This window comes from Mesocricetus auratus, unplaced genomic scaffold (assembly GCF_017639785.1).
Source record: "Mesocricetus auratus isolate SY011 unplaced genomic scaffold, BCM_Maur_2.0 Super-Scaffold_100038, whole genome shotgun sequence".
NCBI lineage: Eukaryota > Metazoa > Chordata > Mammalia > Rodentia > Cricetidae > Mesocricetus > Mesocricetus auratus.
The window spans coordinates 10970810-10987535 of record NW_024429216.1 but is presented as its reverse complement, the minus strand read 5'-3'; the positions used below and the strand labels follow the sequence as shown (position 1 = coordinate 10987535).

The 16726-nt window shown below is 57.0% G+C and overlaps 2 protein-coding genes across 3 annotated transcripts in view; both read right to left on the bottom strand.

Annotated features, from left to right (window-relative positions):
- The window catches only part of Ppp1r37 (protein phosphatase 1 regulatory subunit 37), a 29310-nt gene extending 19540 nt beyond the window's left edge, over nt 1-9770 (bottom strand). The window contains 1 exon segment of the mRNA XM_005086311.4: nt 9174-9770. Within this exon segment, the coding sequence (XP_005086368.1) occupies nt 9174-9381 (208 nt within the window). The 5' untranslated portion in view covers nt 9382-9770.
- A 2803-nt stretch (nt 9771-12573) lies between these two features.
- Gemin7 (gem nuclear organelle associated protein 7) lies at nt 12574-16392 on the bottom strand. 2 transcript variants are annotated; one of them, XM_005086313.4, is made up of 2 exons: nt 16030-16392; nt 12574-13211 (listed from the first exon to the last, which is right to left on the bottom strand). In XM_005086313.4, the coding sequence occupies exon 2, from the start codon at nt 13201-13203 to the stop codon at nt 12808-12810; it is 396 nt and encodes a 131-aa protein (XP_005086370.1). In that variant the 5' UTR covers nt 13204-13211; nt 16030-16392; the 3' UTR covers nt 12574-12807. The 2 variants fall into 2 exon arrangements, with proteins under 2 accessions (XP_005086370.1, XP_040590586.1); XM_040734652.1 differs by lacking the exon at nt 16030-16392 and adding an exon at nt 14931-16004.
- Between the last annotated feature and the right edge of the window lie 334 nt (nt 16393-16726).

Sequence of the window (16726 nt, the reverse complement as noted above, 5' to 3'; positions counted from 1 at the left end):
TCTACACAGCTGCCAACAGGAGCCCTCAGAGTCTGAGAGAAAACATCTGTTGGTTATGGCCAGCTGTGTACACAGGGCCTCCAGTCCAGACAGATGCAATGTTGGGCATGCCTGCACATTCAAGCCTCGAAAGGAAGCTGGTGGTACAGGGCCAGGTGAGCCCAGGAGCAGTCGGGAAGGCAGGCAGAGACAGGTCGTTACAGACCTTGAGCTTTGGTGAGGGTCTAAGTGTAATCTGAGGTAAAGGGAGATAGCAGGTTATTTTCAAGACCTCCAGGCGGGCGGGGTGCAGGCTGGGAGCATAGGTTGCAGGCAGATGGGGCCAACAGACCTACAGGTGTGAGCACAGCCCATGTCCAGGTGCACACGCCTTGAGTCCCAGCACTTGGGAGCCTAAGGCAAGGGGATCTGGAGTTCCATGCCAACCTGGGCTACAGACCGTCTCAAAAATAACACAAGGGCCAAGTGCGGTGGAAAGAGCCTGTAATCCCATCCTTGAGGGGTAGAGACAAGAGGAATGGGAGTTCAAGGCCATCCTCAAGCTACTTATTAAAGTTTAAAGTCACCAGGACTGTCGGGTTCTACCCTAAAAGCAAACCTGTCCTTGGAAGGTCCAAGCATGGTCAGACGCCTGCAATCCCGGTACAGACATGAGGCAGAAGACCACTAAGTGTTCAAGGGGAGGGGCTCGGGGAGGGGTGACGAGCAAGAGGCCAGCAGGGCAGTCTGAGGGGTGGTGGGCACCGTGCTGTAACTCTGCAGACTGCCAGGACAGGACAGAATGTCAGAGTCCTCCTGGAGAGCCAGCCCTCCCTTGAGGCCTGGGTGGCCCTGGCACCCCAGCTGAGTCCATACCCCTCCTTCCTGACACTGCGAAGACGACCGAAGAATAACGCAGAGCCAAACCTAGCAAGGGAAGAGTAAAAAGGAGCTGAGCGTCCCCTTCACATGACCACAGTGACCGTCACCGTCACCGACCACGGCTTTCCTCTTCTGGGGAGCAGCCCCAGCATCCTCTGCACAGCACAGGGAAGGGGAGGGAGGCAGCCCAGACGGGAGCCCTGTGACTGCAGGGCTGACAGCTGCAGCCTCTGGGACAGAAAGAAGGGAGGCTGGGTGTGAGGGGACCACAAGTCTGAGACTCAGGTCTCACGGGGCCACCCACCAAACCAAGCAGGGAGGCTGCAGGCTCCGGCAGAGAAGGGAGAGCATGCTGGGCCAGTCACGAGCACAGCAAGCAGTGGCAGCAGACGCCTCCCAAACGCCACCCCCAGCTTCAGGCAACAGTTCCTGCAGCTGCCTGGAGAAAGGGAAGGGAGGCAAAGACACCGTGCGAGGCTGACTGTGCGCCACCACCGTCACCCAGCCTGCCCATGATGGAGGCTGGACCTAGGAAGGGTTAGAAGCTCGGAGGAACCTGGCCCTCACGGAGCCTTCCCAGTGTGGGGACACAGCCAAGCCCTGCACAGCTCTCTAAGGAATCTGGCACGCAGCCTCAGAGCGCCTTCCTGGAACTGGAGGCCCTGCACACCGCCACCCACACCGGCTGCCCAAGAGGGGACAGACCTGGACCCACAGAGGCATCAGAGGCACCATGAGCCACCCCCCAAGAAGGGCGCCCACAGCACTGTCGGGCTGTGCCCAGATGCACGCTTCCCTTTGCCAGCTTCCTGCCCCTCCCCTTCCCGAAGCCAAAACAATTCGACAGAAAACTCCAAGACTCTCTGCCAACCAGGGAAACAGAGGCACTTCTGAGAGAACCTGTCCAAGGTCATACAGCCTGGGTGTGGAGGAGCTGGCGTCACCCCGGGCAGACTGCTCCTGACCACAAGTCACCTGCCTCCCTCAGAGCCAGGGGAGGCAAGAATGTCGCTTTGCTTTCAGCAGCGGGGCACACGAGCTGACAGGTGGCACACTTAGTCCCTGTGGCACGCTTGTTTGTTCTAGTGCAGGCCAGGGCCCTCAGCCCACAGGCACACCGGCTCCGAGGAAGGACGCTGCTCACATGCATGGCCGAGGCTGAGCGATGGCCACCGGGCCCCATTCTCCCTCTGGTGCAGAAGGAGCCCATCCCACCCCACCCCCACCCCCACCCCCATCCCCGAGAGCTCCATATTTTCCTTGGACCAGAACTTTTCTGGCCAGGCAGTGGTGGTGCACGCCTTTGATCCCAGCACTCGCACTCGGGAGGCAGAAGAAGGCAGACTTCTGTGAGTTCCAGGCTGGCCTGGCCTATAAGACAAGTTCCAGAACAGCCAGGTTGTTACATAGATAAACCCTGTCTTGAAAAAACAAAAGAGAAAAGTGACAAACAGAAAATTTCTGGGTCTAGTGAGTGACAAGATATCAACATTGTGCAGGGTTCTAAGTCACTGAGGGACTGTGGAGTTTCTAGAAGAGGTCACATGTGGTGTCCTGAAGCCAAAGAGCCCACAGGCTGTGCTGGAGACCAAGCCTGAAGGAATGCAAGGGACAGGAAAGCCACAGACACCCTGGGGGTGGGGTGGACATGCCCTAATGACCTCACAGGTGTAACAAGCACCAGCAATGACTCAGATCCGAGCCAGTTATCACTGGAAGAGGAGTACTTGCGTAGCATTCAAGTGTCCCTGGGGTCAGCACTGGAAGATGAGGCAGAGGTCACAGTGAGCCTGGGCTCAGCCTGGTCCAGTGACACAGCATGCCTCAGGCTCGAGAGGGCAGGTGTAGCGCTCACACCTTTAATCCCAGCACTGAAAAGACAGAGGCAGGCAGATCTCTGCGTTTTGAGGCCTACCTAGTGCATGCAGAGTTCCAGACCAACCAGCCAAAGCTCTTAAAATACAGCAATATGAGCCAGGCATTAGTGGCGCATGCCTTTAATCCCAGCACTTGGGAGGCAGAGGCAGGTGGATCTCTGTGAGTTCGAGGCCAGCCTGGTCTACAGAGAGAGTTCCAGGACAGCAGCCTCCAAAGCAATACAGAGAAACCATGTCCCGAAGAACAAAAACAAAAAAACAAACAAAAAACAAAACAAAAAAACCACAGTAATTTGTCAATGTGTAGTAGCACAGGCCTTTAATTCTATCACTTAGGAGATGGAGGCAGGTGGATCTCTGTGTTTAAGGCCAGTCTGGTCTACAGAGCAAGTCCCAGGACAGCCAGGACTACACACAGAGAAACCTGTGTCAAGAAACAAAACAAAACAAAAACAATAGTAATTTGTATATAGAAACACACACACACACACACACACACACACACACACACACACACACACACACACACACACACCCCAAACCAGCCTCTGCAGCCCCATCTCCTGTTCACTAGGGTGTTTCTACAGCCTTGCTCAGCGTCACCTGCCTGTGGTCTCCCTCCCAAGCTTTTCCGTCCTTGTACATTTGCTAGCTGACTATGTCATTAGTCCCCACAACCTGCAACTGTTCCACAGCAGGCTGACTCCAAGGACTTCTCAGCAGACATCTGTCCTCTCCCACCCGACCCCAGGCCTCAGTCTGGGGTCTCAACTAGCGCAGGAACTTAGCAGGCAGTGGTGTGTCCTGAGGGCCAAGTGTGGGGACAAGTTGCTAGCAGAGGCCGAGCAGCAGCCCAACTCTGTCCAGGAGCCAGATACCCCAGTGCCACAGTCAAAGCCCTTGACTGCCTTTTTGTTTTTTTTGTTTTTTCGAGACAAGGTTTCTCTGTGGCTTTGGAGGCTGTCCTGGAACTCACTCTGTAGACCAGGCTGGCCTCGAACTCACAGAGATCCGCCTGCCTCTGCCTCCCAAGGGCTGAGATTAAAGGCGTGCGCCACCACCGCCCGGCTCCTTGACTGCTTCTTATTCCTGCCGCAGGCCTGCAAGGCCACGACTGTCACCTGTGGGTTAGATGGAGTGGCGCTGCCTATGGTCTAAGTGCACTGGCCTTTGATGCCGCAGGCAGAACAGGGACACAAGTACAGGCTCTAAGAGTAGGGTCCCCGTGCGTCTGAGTGCCAGCCCAGCCCTTTCTTGGCAAGCGAGTGACAAAGGCAGGTAAGTCACTTTAATTCTCGGTGCCTCTAGTCCTCATGGTCATGTGCCTATACACTGGGGTAGGTAGGTAGGACATTGTGGGCACCGGTCACGCAGAGCAGGGACCTGTGAGCACTGAGGTCACCCAGAACACAGACACTGCAGCCCTAGCCCACGCTCTACCGCAAAGTCGCTGCCGTCACCTGTGTCAGACATGTCAGCGCTCACCTTGCTGGGCACTTGCAGCAAGCCAAGGTCACCCCGTTAGCTGCAGGCTGCTCAGAAGAGCACGAGCACAGGGAGCCAGACCCCAGGTCAGAACAGCCTGCGAAGGTCTGTGGTGCAGAACCAAGCCCCTGAGGCCCACAGCAGGTCCAGCCCAGGCCTGTGGCTCCCAGATCTTAATCCTTTTGGAACAATGCCCTGGAGGAGCTATCTGCTCAGGGACTGTGCCAGCCACAGCTGAGTGCTTCAGTGGGGCTCAGGAGTGTTGCCAACACCTGCCTAGCACCTTGGAGGAAGAGCCCTATCCTGGCACAAAGCGGATTACCTGCTCCAGAGCTTCCTCCCAAGTGCCAGCCAGCACAGGGCGTCTAAGGCCCCCAGGCCCTCCCACACCTGTACCCAGAGCCACACTGGAACTGGAGCAAGGGCCTGCTTCACCTTTGGGGAGCCAGTACAGGAGCACAAATCAACAACAGAAGGGAAGGTCGGGCCCCACGCACCCCTTTAATCCCAGCACTCGGGAGGCAGAGGCAGGCGGATCTCTTAGTGTGAGGCCAGCCTGGTCTACACAGCGAGTGCCAGGACAGCCAGGGCCACATGGGTAAACCCTGTCTTGAAACACATGGGACGGGAGGTCTAAGAAGCTGGGCACCACCTGGGTCCACAGGCCAGAGCGAGGCAGCATGAAGCACGTGCCGGAAGAGCAACTGGCCCCGAGTCTTCCGCAGGCTCCTGGCCAGGCTGGCCTGGTAGATGGTGACTGAAAGTCTCGGTGCCCCCCACACCCTCAACGTAGTTTACTCAGAGATCGGGCAACTTGCCCACCGACAGGATCGGGCTCGGGGGCTGACACCACCCACAGAGTAAGGAGTGGGCCTGAAGGCACGTGGAGGGGGTCACGGGCAAGCAGTGGGGAGGGAGGAGTGTGAGGCTGGAGGCGCCCTGTGGATGGGTACAGGAGTGTAGACTGTGACTCCCATGCCGTGCCACGGGACCACAGCCCTGCCCTGCTCCCACTGCTGTGGTCACAATGCTCCCAGATGTACTTCTACCTGTCAAACCAGTTCGAGGAGCACAGCCAGGGAGAACAAACAGCAAGGCTGTTCTCAGCACGGCCACTGCCCCCACCAGCCTCTCCCCAGATCCCAGGTGGCAGGGATGGTCACGTGGACCTTCACGCGAAGCCTCCTAGTGGGAAGCACCAGGACTGAGGAGAGCTGGCCATATGCCACCGTCAGGGCCGCAGGGTGGGGAAGAGCAGGGCGGGCAGTATCATCCGTGTCATGTGCTTGGATCACAAGTCCCCCACAAGCCTGCCCCGCAAAGCCCAGACTAGCAGCGCCTGCTGAGGTCAACTGAGCACTTTCCTGGGGTTTGGTTCCGGGGAAGGGCTAGGGCCCAAAGGGACCACCTCTCCTCAGTGGAGGCCTGGCCAGCTCTCTCTGGCAGCCCACGCGCCCAGTGTGCCTCTTCCCCTCACGACTGTCACCACCTCCCTATCCCCAAGTCTCACTTCCCACCCCACACCTGCCTCCAGCTCCCAAGCCATGGGCAGCCATTCCATCCTCCCAGCTGGCCAACCACAGGCAAAGCCCACGGGCCCTGCCTTAGAGAGGAGGCCAGGGCAGGCCCAGCACACACTGCCCGTGGGGTCCCGAAACCTCCCTCTCGGGCTGGACACACTGCTACAGGGCTGCAGACGGGGCTGAGGAAAGCCGGCCTGAAAGGCCAGGGTTAGCTGCCTTTCTGTCGGGAGGGACCAAGGGGAAATACAACACCTGCCCTGGGAGTGACAATGACAGAGACAGGTCCTTAGGACAGCTCACATCAAGGGGCCCCAGCCCTCAGACAGAAACCTAGAGCCCCAGACACAGCCATGCCATTGGCCCCTCCGATGAGGCCGAGTGGGAGCTGGTGCTGGCAGACTCCTTCAGAGCTGCTCCCCTGCCCCAGGCTTCTTTACTTCCCAGCACCCCCAGACCCAGTCAGCATCTCTGTCTCCCTGACAAGAATGGATGGATTTGGGCCGGGCGTTGGTGGCGCACGCCTTTAATCCCAGCACTTGGGAGGCAGAGGCAGGCGGATCTCTGTGAGTTCGAGACCAGCCTGGTCTACAGAGCGAGTTCCAGGACAGCCTCCAAAGCCACAGAGAAACCCTGTCTCGAAAAACCAAAAAAAAAAAAAAAAAAAAAAAAAAAAAGAATGGATTTGAGACAACTGAGTCCCTCAACTCAGACCCTCCAATGACTGTCACTCAGGGCACTGCTTGGGATCATCACTGTTCCACAAGGCCCAAATTATATACCCCCATGCTAAACGGGCTCTGAGACCAAACAGAACACACAATCTGCTGCCCCTGATCCAGGCCAGACCGCTCCCTCACAGACCCCTGTCGATCAACTGGGCCGCCACCAACCTTCTGACCCCATCAAGTTTCACATGCCCCGCAGTCCCCGGGCCTTGGACAACCCTGGGCACTCCTGGGCACCTTTCCCTAGATGCTGATGGTCCTGCAAATCTCTCTGTCCAAACAGGCCACCTTCACAATCCTCCCCCGTAGAGGCCAAGTCTTCAAGCGTGTTCCCAGGCAGCAGTCATGGCTGCCTCTTTACCCTGTCCTCCACCAGTGAGCCCTGAGTAGTCCCTGCGGTCACTCTGGAAGCTGAGGGAGGGACAGCTTCCCCAGCCTGGAGACGTCATCACCTGTACCTGTCACCCTTACCAGCAGCAATCCAACTAGCTGCTTTACAAGACAGGAATCTACAAGAGCTGCCTTGTTTAATGCTTACAAGGAGAATATCAGCACCTCCATTTGGAGACAAAAACAAAACAAAACAAAACAAAACAGAGGCAGGGGGGGAAACAGCTTTCTCAACCGACTAACCTTTCAGGGCACCGTGGGTCCCGCCTGCCATCCTAGAGCTTGGAGACAGGAGCTGATGCAGGAGGACCGGCATGCATTAGAGACCAGTCCGAACTACACAGTGAGCCCCAGGACAGCTGGACTACCAAATTCTAGCCTGTCTTAAAAACAACAACAAACATAGGAGGCTACAAGTATGGCTCTATGGTAGAACGCTTGCCTAGCATTGAGGAAGCCCTGGACGCCACCCCAGCCCTGCGTCAAATGAGCACAGACCTGTAACCCCATCGTTCAGGAGACGGAGGTAGGAGGGTCAGAAGTTCAAAGTCACCCTTAGCTATACATACATAGCCTGTGTTATAAGACAGCCTCAAAACACTTTAATTTAAAAAAATAATAAAAGGCCTGGCCTTCTCAGGAAAACTATGGGCCAGAAACTTTGCCCAGAGCTATGCTCAACTCCAAGTGCGCTCACCTCCAAGCCCACGACCTGAAAGCTCATCCCGGAAGGCCCTGACACAGTCCGTCCACTGTGGCCCCATCCAAAGAGCAGCCTGTCTCCAGGCCTCAAGGCTGCCTTGGTAATCACCACAGACTTGGGAGGGCTTGACCTCACCAGGCAATGGTCGTGTGGGACTTCACTCAGTCTCCAGTAACCCGGATCATAGCTTCTGCCGCTCACTGCAGGGGGCAGGGCTGAGGCTCGACTCGGGGAACTAGGTAACCCCTCTGCAGATGCAAAGAGCGTAAATGGGAGGAGAGAATGTCCGTTCGAACCAGCTGTCCTTCCTTCCTTCCTTTTGTTTTCTTATAGCCAAACATCGTTGACCGTGCAGTCCAAGCCCTCCTAGAGGCGCCACCCTCCAGCCTGGGTCTCTGCTGGGTTCACAGCTGCACACAGCCACTTCTGAAGGGCCACGCTGCCCCGCCTTCCCCTTCCTGCTCTGAGCTCTCCACACTGGACACCAGGCTGCTGCCAGGGCCCAGCTGACTCTCCCTGCCCTCAGCATCAGTTCCCAGAAGTTCAGAACCCCAAACAGACCACCCGGCCCCTGGCCGGCTCCCCTGGCCAAGGCTATGCTAACCCTGGTCTCTTTGATAATTACTAGACAAACTGGCATTCGTGGCGGGCTCCCAGTATATCATTTCCTGCAAACCAGTTCCCCACCCCCACACATCAAAGCCACCAGCTGCCCACTCTGCTGCCCACAGCCTGGCAGTTGTGCCTGTCCGTTCCCGGACAAGCAGGTTAGCCTCTAAGAACACGGCCAGTGGGCACCCTCGGTTCGCGGGATCCACCCCAGCAAAGGAGACTTCGTCAGCACAGAAACGGGATCCACCTGTGCCCGACTTCCCAGTGACCTTTCACCTGCCCTGGCCATCGGAGCCAATGCGCTCCCAAGTGCCCTTTCGGTTCTACCCCCACCAACCTTTCCCAAAAGGCCCCGACCTCTAGATCTTCCCATAGCCCAACACACAGGCCGCTGCCTTTCTCCCTCTGTTGACCACAAACACGCCCGAGTGGGTAAGATTCCCTAAGTCCTTCCCCAGGAAGACCCCGCCAACAAGCCGGGCTCCACATTCTGCTGCTGCACCTTGCTGCGGAACTCCTCGCCCCCCGGCGAACTGGCCACCGCATCCTCTGCTTTTCTGCCCCTGCCCCTCTTTTCCCGACCTCTCTACGCAATCCGTGTTTATTCCCCCCCTCCAGCCAGGAGAGCAATGGCCGTAGCCACCCTTTGCTTCGAGGTTTGCGGAGCAGCGGCTTCGCGCTCGTCGCGCCGGGGACCCAGACGCTTGCCTCCCCCCCGCCCCCGCCCCCAGGGCTGTGGACGGGCTCTCCCCACACATCCCTGGACGGACTATGAACCCCAGGGCTGGCTGCCGAGGTCCCAGACGGTCAGGGTCTGCGAACCCAGCCCCGGGCGAGCGTCTTCCCTCCCCGCCCCCAGCTCTAACGTAGGCACCGCTGTCCGAGTCACCGGTGGCTGCCACTGCCCGCGCGCCACCTCCGTGCGGGTCGGCGCGGCCGCGGTCCCACCCGCCCCCACCCCCGGCTGGTCCCCGCCAGCCACCCTCGCCGTGGCTACCGTGTCTCCAGGGGTCTTTGGGCTCCACCGCTCCGGACACGATGTCCTCGTCCGACGGGAACGTGACGCGCTTGGCTGCAGCCTTGAGGCGCCCGTCGGCCGGCGGCGAGGCCGCGCTGGGAGACCCGGCTTCGGCTGGGGCCTCCTCGGCGTCGGCATCGGCGTCGGCGCCCGGTCCGGGCGGAGCCTCCTGCGGCGGGATCTCCATCGCCGCCGCCTCCTCCTCCTCACGGGGGCCCCGGGGACATGCCCCGGGCCCCGGACTCGTCTCCCCGGGTCCGCCCGCCGTTCCGGGGCATGGGCTTCGCCGCTGCCTCAGGCGCCGCCTCCGTCCTCTCCGTTCGTCGTCGTCGTCGTCGCCGCCGCCGCCGGGAGCACCAACGCGCCTCTGCCTAGCTCCGCGGGTACCTGCTCGTCCGCAGCCACACTTTCGTTACAGCCCGAGGCGCCCGCTGCGCAGCGAGAGAAGCGCAACGCCGACTCGAGCTTTTGTTCTGGAAGAGTCGTTTCGAGAGCGACGCGGAGACGGGGACAAAGAGCGGTGGGATCCGCGGGGAAGAGAAACGTGAGCGGCGAATCTGCAGAGCCAGAACCGCAGAACGGCAGGGGCGGGGCCAGGTGGACGCCGTCTCCCGGAGCAGCGCGCACGCGCGAGTCGCAGCCGCCCCTCTCTCACGCCAGCTGTCAACACTCAGGCTCCCGCACATTCGTCAGGAGCGCACGTAACTCGGGAGTGGATTCGGTAGGAATCCCGTCACCGGAGCCTGCCAAAGGACTGCCAGCTGAGTTCGATCCCCGAGACCACGTAAAAGAGGGAGGGAAGAGCCGCCGCCACAAAACTGTCCTCTGATCTCCACGCACCCGTCCGCAAGAAATAATGAGAGACTTAAATGTAGGTTAAGGATCAGAGACATCGATTTAAAAAAGAACCAACGCTGGGCATGGTAGCGGCACGCCTGTGATTCCCAGCCTTGCTGGGCTCCATAGGGAGCTGTAGAGCGAGCCCCGGCGGGGTTAAACCGAGCGCCGGGAGCCGGGAAACGGGCTGGAGGCGTTGAGAGGCTGCGAGAACTGAGCTGGACTCAGGACGTACGAGTGACGGAAGCCGACGGATGGCATCTCTGCCCTGCAGATTTTCGCTTCACTGTGTCTGGTCAGACTCGTGCCAAGCGTGAACTACATTATTAAAACAAACGAGTCTGTGGGGTATTTCATGCGCCTGATTTAAAAAAACAAAACCTGGAAGACATTCCAAAGGAGAGAGATGAATCAGCTGACCCAAAGCTCGGCGAGCCCAAGCCACGCCTCCGAGGAATCGACTCCACCGCTCGGGATTCGGCTCAGGACCGAGACCGAGCTGGCCAGGGCTCCAGGGGCCGAAACCATAAAAGGGGACTCAGGGAGGAGCGAACCCAACGTTGCCAAGACAACCAGAGACTAGGCGGGCACTGACAGGAGGCGTCAGCGTGAGCTGAGGCTACGCTAAGGGTAAGCGCTTCCCTGTTCACAGCTCTGGGTGGCCTCACTTTGGGGGCTGAGAATTACCAAAAGTCCCTGTAATTAATGCGCTCCTCGTTCACTTAAGCTTAAACTAAAAGGTTTTTGTTTGTTGGCAGGTTCTCACGTAGCCCAGGCTGTCCTCAGACTTGCTAGGCAGGCAAGACTGTCCTGAACCCCTCTGGCTCCCCTCCCCACCTCAAGGGCTGGGATTACAGGCTTGTACCTGAACACCCGGCTGGGAACTGCTGTTGAATACCACCTACTGGAAGATTTCTAGTGACAAGGGACGGACTGAAACAGGTGACACAGACTGCCTCACCGGGAGGCTGGACAAACAGGAATGGTGATGCTTCCGGCTGTCAATCTTTAACACTGTCACCCAGCAACCTGTGGACACCACCACTCCCGTCCCCTGCTGTGCTGGACCACATCACCCGAGGTCCAGGAGCCTGAGATACACAACCTTGTAAGGTAAGGTAAGCCCTCTTCCTGGTAAAAGGCCATCCTTACCTACCTCAAAATAAATTTAAGGACTGGTCTCTTGCTGGGCAGACAGATCTGTGAGTTTGAGGCCAGCCTGGTCTCTACACTGAGAAACCATGTCAAAAAATAAATAAAAATAAAGATAAAGAAAACAACCGATCTCTTGCCCAAAGAACGCCAGCTGTTTGAGGAGACCAGGAGCAATGCAATCCCCTTTTGACCTCCGTCCCTCACCACCATGGCATAGCCCCACAGGTTTTAGCCTGAAATAACCACCTGGCAAGGGGGGTGTGTTGTCTGGTCAAGGCAGGGTTTCTCTGTGTAGCCCTGGCTGTCCTGGACCTCACTCTGTAGACCAGGCTGGCCTTGAGCTCAGAGAAGTGCTGGGATTAAAGGTGTGTGCCACAATTGTGGGCTAACCCAACTCCCTTTTAAGTACTACTCCAGGGGCTGGAAAAACAGGTCAGCAGTTAAGAGCACCTGCTCCTCTGTTCCAAAGGACCTGAATTCTGTTCTCAGCGCCCATGTCTAGTAGCTCACTGGCGCCTGTAACCCCAACTCCTCATCTGACCTCCACCGCACCCTCACTTAGGAAGTGCACAGATGTAACACCTAAATTAAAAAAAACAACTAAAAAGATGTTAAACATGGCACCCTCTTCCATGGGGGGTGGGGGACAGAAAAGTGTGGTAGCTTGACCTGCAGGCCCAGCACTTGGGGAGCTGAGGCAGGATTGTGACTTACAAGCCAGCCTGTCCTGTCTTCAAAACAGACTGGGGGTGGGTGGAAAGACGGCTCAGCGGTTAAGAGCGCTGGCTGCCATGGCAGAGGACCCAGGCTCAGTTCCCAGCACCCACATGGTGGCTCACAACTGTCTGTGACTCCAGTTCCAGGGGATCTGATGCCCTCTCCTGCCTCAGCCGACACTGCGTGTATGTGATACAAAGACATCCATGTCCATGCAGGCAAAACACCCACATACACACACACATAATAATAAAATTTACAAAGAAAAAAGAGCTGGGCAGTGGTAGCCCACACCTTTAATCCCAGCACTCAGGACTCAGAGGCAGGTGGATCTCTGTGAGTTCAAGGACAGCCAGGGATGTTACAGGGAAACCCTGTCTTGAAAAACCAAGAAGAAAAAGAAACAAGAGCCAGATTTCCTTGGACCATGGTTTCTTTGGCAGGAGGGGAGATGGAGAGGCAGCTTCAGCCTCAGAGGTTCAGCTTAGCAAGCTCTTCAGTGTCCACCTGGGCTGGAACCCTCCACACCTCCCACACCCAACCCACCCCACCCCACCCCCACCCCCGGCAGGGCCCACCATCCAGGAGGCCCTGACTTCCATCCCTAAGAGTCATCACCCCACCCTTCAGGGACTAGCCTGGGGCCCTGTTTCTGCAGACCTCAGTTCTATGAGGTAGAACGTTCCTTTTAATAAATGAAATCTAGAATGTCTGTTGCAGTCTCCCACTGAAGCATGGGCTGGCCCTGAGTTTCCGGTCAGCACGCAGCACCAGGTGGTATCTGGCATTCCCCTGAACTCAAAGCCGGGTTCCGTGGAGCTTGATTTGGAAGTGTAGGCGGGTGTGTGGAGAGCTCTCTGGCCCGGGAACAAACAGCTGGAGGCCTGGGCTGCTGTGGCAGGGCCTACAGCTTGAAGGAATAGGAAATGATGTCACTGCATCGAAGCAGGGCTTCCGCCTGCACGCCTATGGGAGTCTGCAGCTGGGACACGTAGAAGTTGGCTACATCCAGGTCTGTGGCTCCAAACTGGGCGGTCACGTGCACACCTTCGTGCAGCGTGAAGCTCACAGGGTGCCCCACCATGGCTAGGAGGCTGCGGAGGTAGCGCTCTCGGAGAGCGGCCCGGGCCCGCTGTTCCTGCAGCTCTGGGGGGTCTTGAGCACCTTCTCCGACTTCTGGGGCGTTTGGCCTCAGGAGGGTCCTGCGTCCATCAGGGGCAAATCCTCGACTGAAGCCATCGGGGCCCCGAGGGAGGCGGAGCACCGGCACCGGCACAGGAATGGTCCGCGGGGTCTGCATGGCCCAGGCTGAGGGAGAACGCAGAAGGGGTTAAAGCCACACACAGCTCCAATAGAAGCCAGGCCGGTGCTTCACCTCCTCACCATAGCCAGGGAGGGAATTTTGGCTGTGGTTGTTAGATGGTTTTGGAGACAGGCTGGCTCTGAACACACAGGCACCCTGCCTCTTAGGTGCTGGGCAGGCATGTGACACTATCCCGGGCTCCTTTGCCTTTTTTTTTCCTTTATGAGAGTGTCCCTAGCACATACTGGCCTTGAACTCTGTGTAGCCCAGGATGACCTTGGACTTCTGACCTCTTACCTGGACCTTCCTCGTATCAGGATTGCAATGGGGTTTATGGCTTACTAGGGATGGAAGTCAGGACCCCTCGAGCATGACCGGCCAGCTGTTCACTAACTGAACTGCATCCTTAGCTCCTTTCTGCCTACGTTTAACAGTGTTCTGTGATTCTGGGTGAAAGGTTCAGGCATTACGCTGGCCTGCCCTGTTACCTGGCAGTATGCACTCAGGCAGCAAGAGTGCAGCCCAGAGTTCTGTGAGAACCATGCAGGTGCAGAGGACCCCTTTAAAGGACTGACCCCTGCCCGCTTACGATCTCTTTTACTCTCGTCTTCCTCTCCATCTCCTCTCTCTCTCTCTCTCTCTCTCTGTCTCAGCTCAGCTCTCACCCCCCTTTCCCTCCCTGTCCACCAATAAACTCCAAGTGGGATCGCTGAGCCACGGTCTGTGCCTCGTTACTGGGTAAACCTAGACATTTTAACAACACTGGGGATAAGTAATTGTCATTAAGAAGAATGGCAGCCACTCTGAGATAAAGCCTCTCCAGTCCTGCCGGCCAGATCCAGAATGATCCAAGGAATAGTTATACACTGCAACTGCTGAATGAAAGCAGCCTGGGCTTAAAGAGACCCTGTCAATTTTTTTTTAGAGTTTGCAATATCTTGGGTTTCTTTGGTTTTGAGTGAGTGTGAGTGAGTGTGTGTGAGTGAGTGTGTGTGTGTGTATGTGTGTGTGTGTGAGTGAGTGTGTGTAGGTAAGGTCAGAGGGGGACTCTCAGGTGTCAGTCCAACTGCATGAATACCAAGGAGAGAACCACATGAAGGCTGTCGGCTTGGTGGTGAGCCACCTTGCTGCAGAAATGAGGCAAGATTTCACTTTGCTAGTCTAGGCTGTCAGAGGTCGGGGAGAGGCAGCCAACTGCAGCTACTCCAGCAGGAGCTTTCTCCTCAGACGTTTCCGATAACACAAAGTGGGCCCTGAATGTGCCTGTGACAGCTGGAACTTACATTAAGAAAAAAAAACGACTGAAGAGCTAAGAATATTGCCCAGCAGTGGTGGCACACACCTTTAATCTCAGAACTCTGGAGGCAGTGACAGAACTGTCTGTGAGTTCAAGGCCAGCCTGGTCTACAGAGTTCTAGGATAGCTAGGGTTACACAGAAACCCTGTTTCAAAAAACAACCAAAAACCACATCTAAAAGCTAAGACTATGGCTCAGCTGGTGCACAGGCTCCCTAACAAATAGGAGGCCTTGGAGTCCATCCCCAGTACCATATAAACACCATACTCGGGTGAAAATGAAAAATTCAAGGTCATCCTTGGCTACAAATCAATTTGGAGGTCAGTTTGGGCTTCGAGAGACATCCCGTGTCAAGCACACAAAAGAATTAGAATCCCTATCATGTTCCTCTCTTAAGCAATAGCCACGTTGTGGTGGTGGTGCGCACCTTTGATCCCAGCACTTAGGAGGCAGACGTAAAAGGATCTCTGTGAATTTGAGGCCTGATCTACAGAGTGAGTTCCAGGACAGCCAGGAATGCTATACAGAGAAACCCTGTCTCTAAAAGAAAACAAAAATCTGAGAAAAGGAAGAGTATGTCTAGAAGACAAGGACAACTAGAATTAGCTATCTTGCCCGTTGACCTGACCTCAGAGCTCTTGATCATGGAATTACTGCCCAGAGGCGAAAGTCCAAACACATCCATCCCAATGCCTGGCTAATCTGTTGGTCAATGAAGAGCCAGCAGGTAACAGGGCCCTCGTTGGGGCCTTAAAGAGAGCAGAGCTAGAAGCATTGGCCAACACCTGTAATCCCAGCACTTGGCCGATGGAGACAGGGCACAGTTTAGACCCAGGGCAGTCTTTGCTAGGAGGAGAGTTCTACAGCTCCCTCCCTGACTTACACGGGAAGGGGAGGGGGGAAGGGGGCAGGGAAGGCTAGAGACATAGCTCAATTGGTAGAGTACTTGTACAGCACGTGCAAAATTGGGTTCCATCATCGGTTTAGCATGAATTGTTTACGGTAGGGCAGGCCCATAAAACTTGGCAAGCGAAGATGGGACACAAAATCCAAACCAACCAGGCAGGGGCTATTCTGCCTCCTATGAGGGAGGGAGGGAGAGGGAGGGGGAAGAAGAAAAGAAAGAAAGTTTAAAAAAGCAACGAATGGATCCGCTTGGAGAACACCAGGTCCACCTGGCGTTACCACGATAGCATCTGGCTGAGTCCCAGGCTAGCAGACAGGTACCCATTTCCCCACACTCCCGCCGCCCATGCAAATTCGCTAACCAGGGCAATTTCAGAGACTAAGCCGCAGGAGGGCAGGACCTGGTCCCTCCCCGACGCCCGCGGGCAGGTCAGTTCCCTTTCGATCCCTGCTAGTGTCCTCCCTTTCAAATTCTAAGCTCGTCCTTCCGCCCCAGGGCAGCCACCTCCGACCCCGCCCTGCGTTGGAGCACTGCGCCCCCCAGGTCGTCCCCTCCCGGCAGCTCTAATCCTGCGGCGCGCGGCAGACTGGGTGGACACCCGAGGCCACTGCGTACTCACCCAGGTTGTCGCCGCAAGCTCCGTACTTCCGCCCTGGCCGCCGCCGCACTGGTCCCGGCAGGCACCCAGCCCGCAGCGCCTGGGTTCCGCCAGAGCAATCGCCACATGGGTCCGGGTGGGCACCGAGCCCCGCGCGCCTGGGTTCCGCCCGCGCCTCCGCTTCCCGCACGTGTTGGCTGGTCACTTGTGGGTCGCTGGTCACTTGTGGGTCGCCAGGCCGGCCCTGGCCTCTGCCAGCCTGCGAGTTAGGGACGTCTAAGATGCCCACTGTTAGGGAGCACGAAACTGACGCTCAAAAAGTGGCACATGGTGGTTCCCAGGCTTGGAATCCCCGCCGCTCTCGGGAGGTGAGGCAGGAGGATTGTCGAAGTTCGAGGCCTGACAGCCTGGGCTACAGAGTTAATGAATGAAAGGGGTGGGTGGGGTGGGGGGGTGGGGGACACGAGTACTGTCCCAGGAATGTAATCTCAGTACTTGACTTCAAAAGCTCAGGATCATCCTGCGCAAAAATATATATATAAATACCCACAGAGACACAGAGAGAGAGAGAGAGAGAGAGAGAGACAGACAGACAGACAGACAGAGACAGACAGAGAGAGAGATTAATTTCCTCTCAGCCTCTAGGGAAGTACCTAAGTCCACACCCCCCCTCCAGGAGGAAGCCGACCCCACCCCACAATTCTCTCAGCCTTCACAT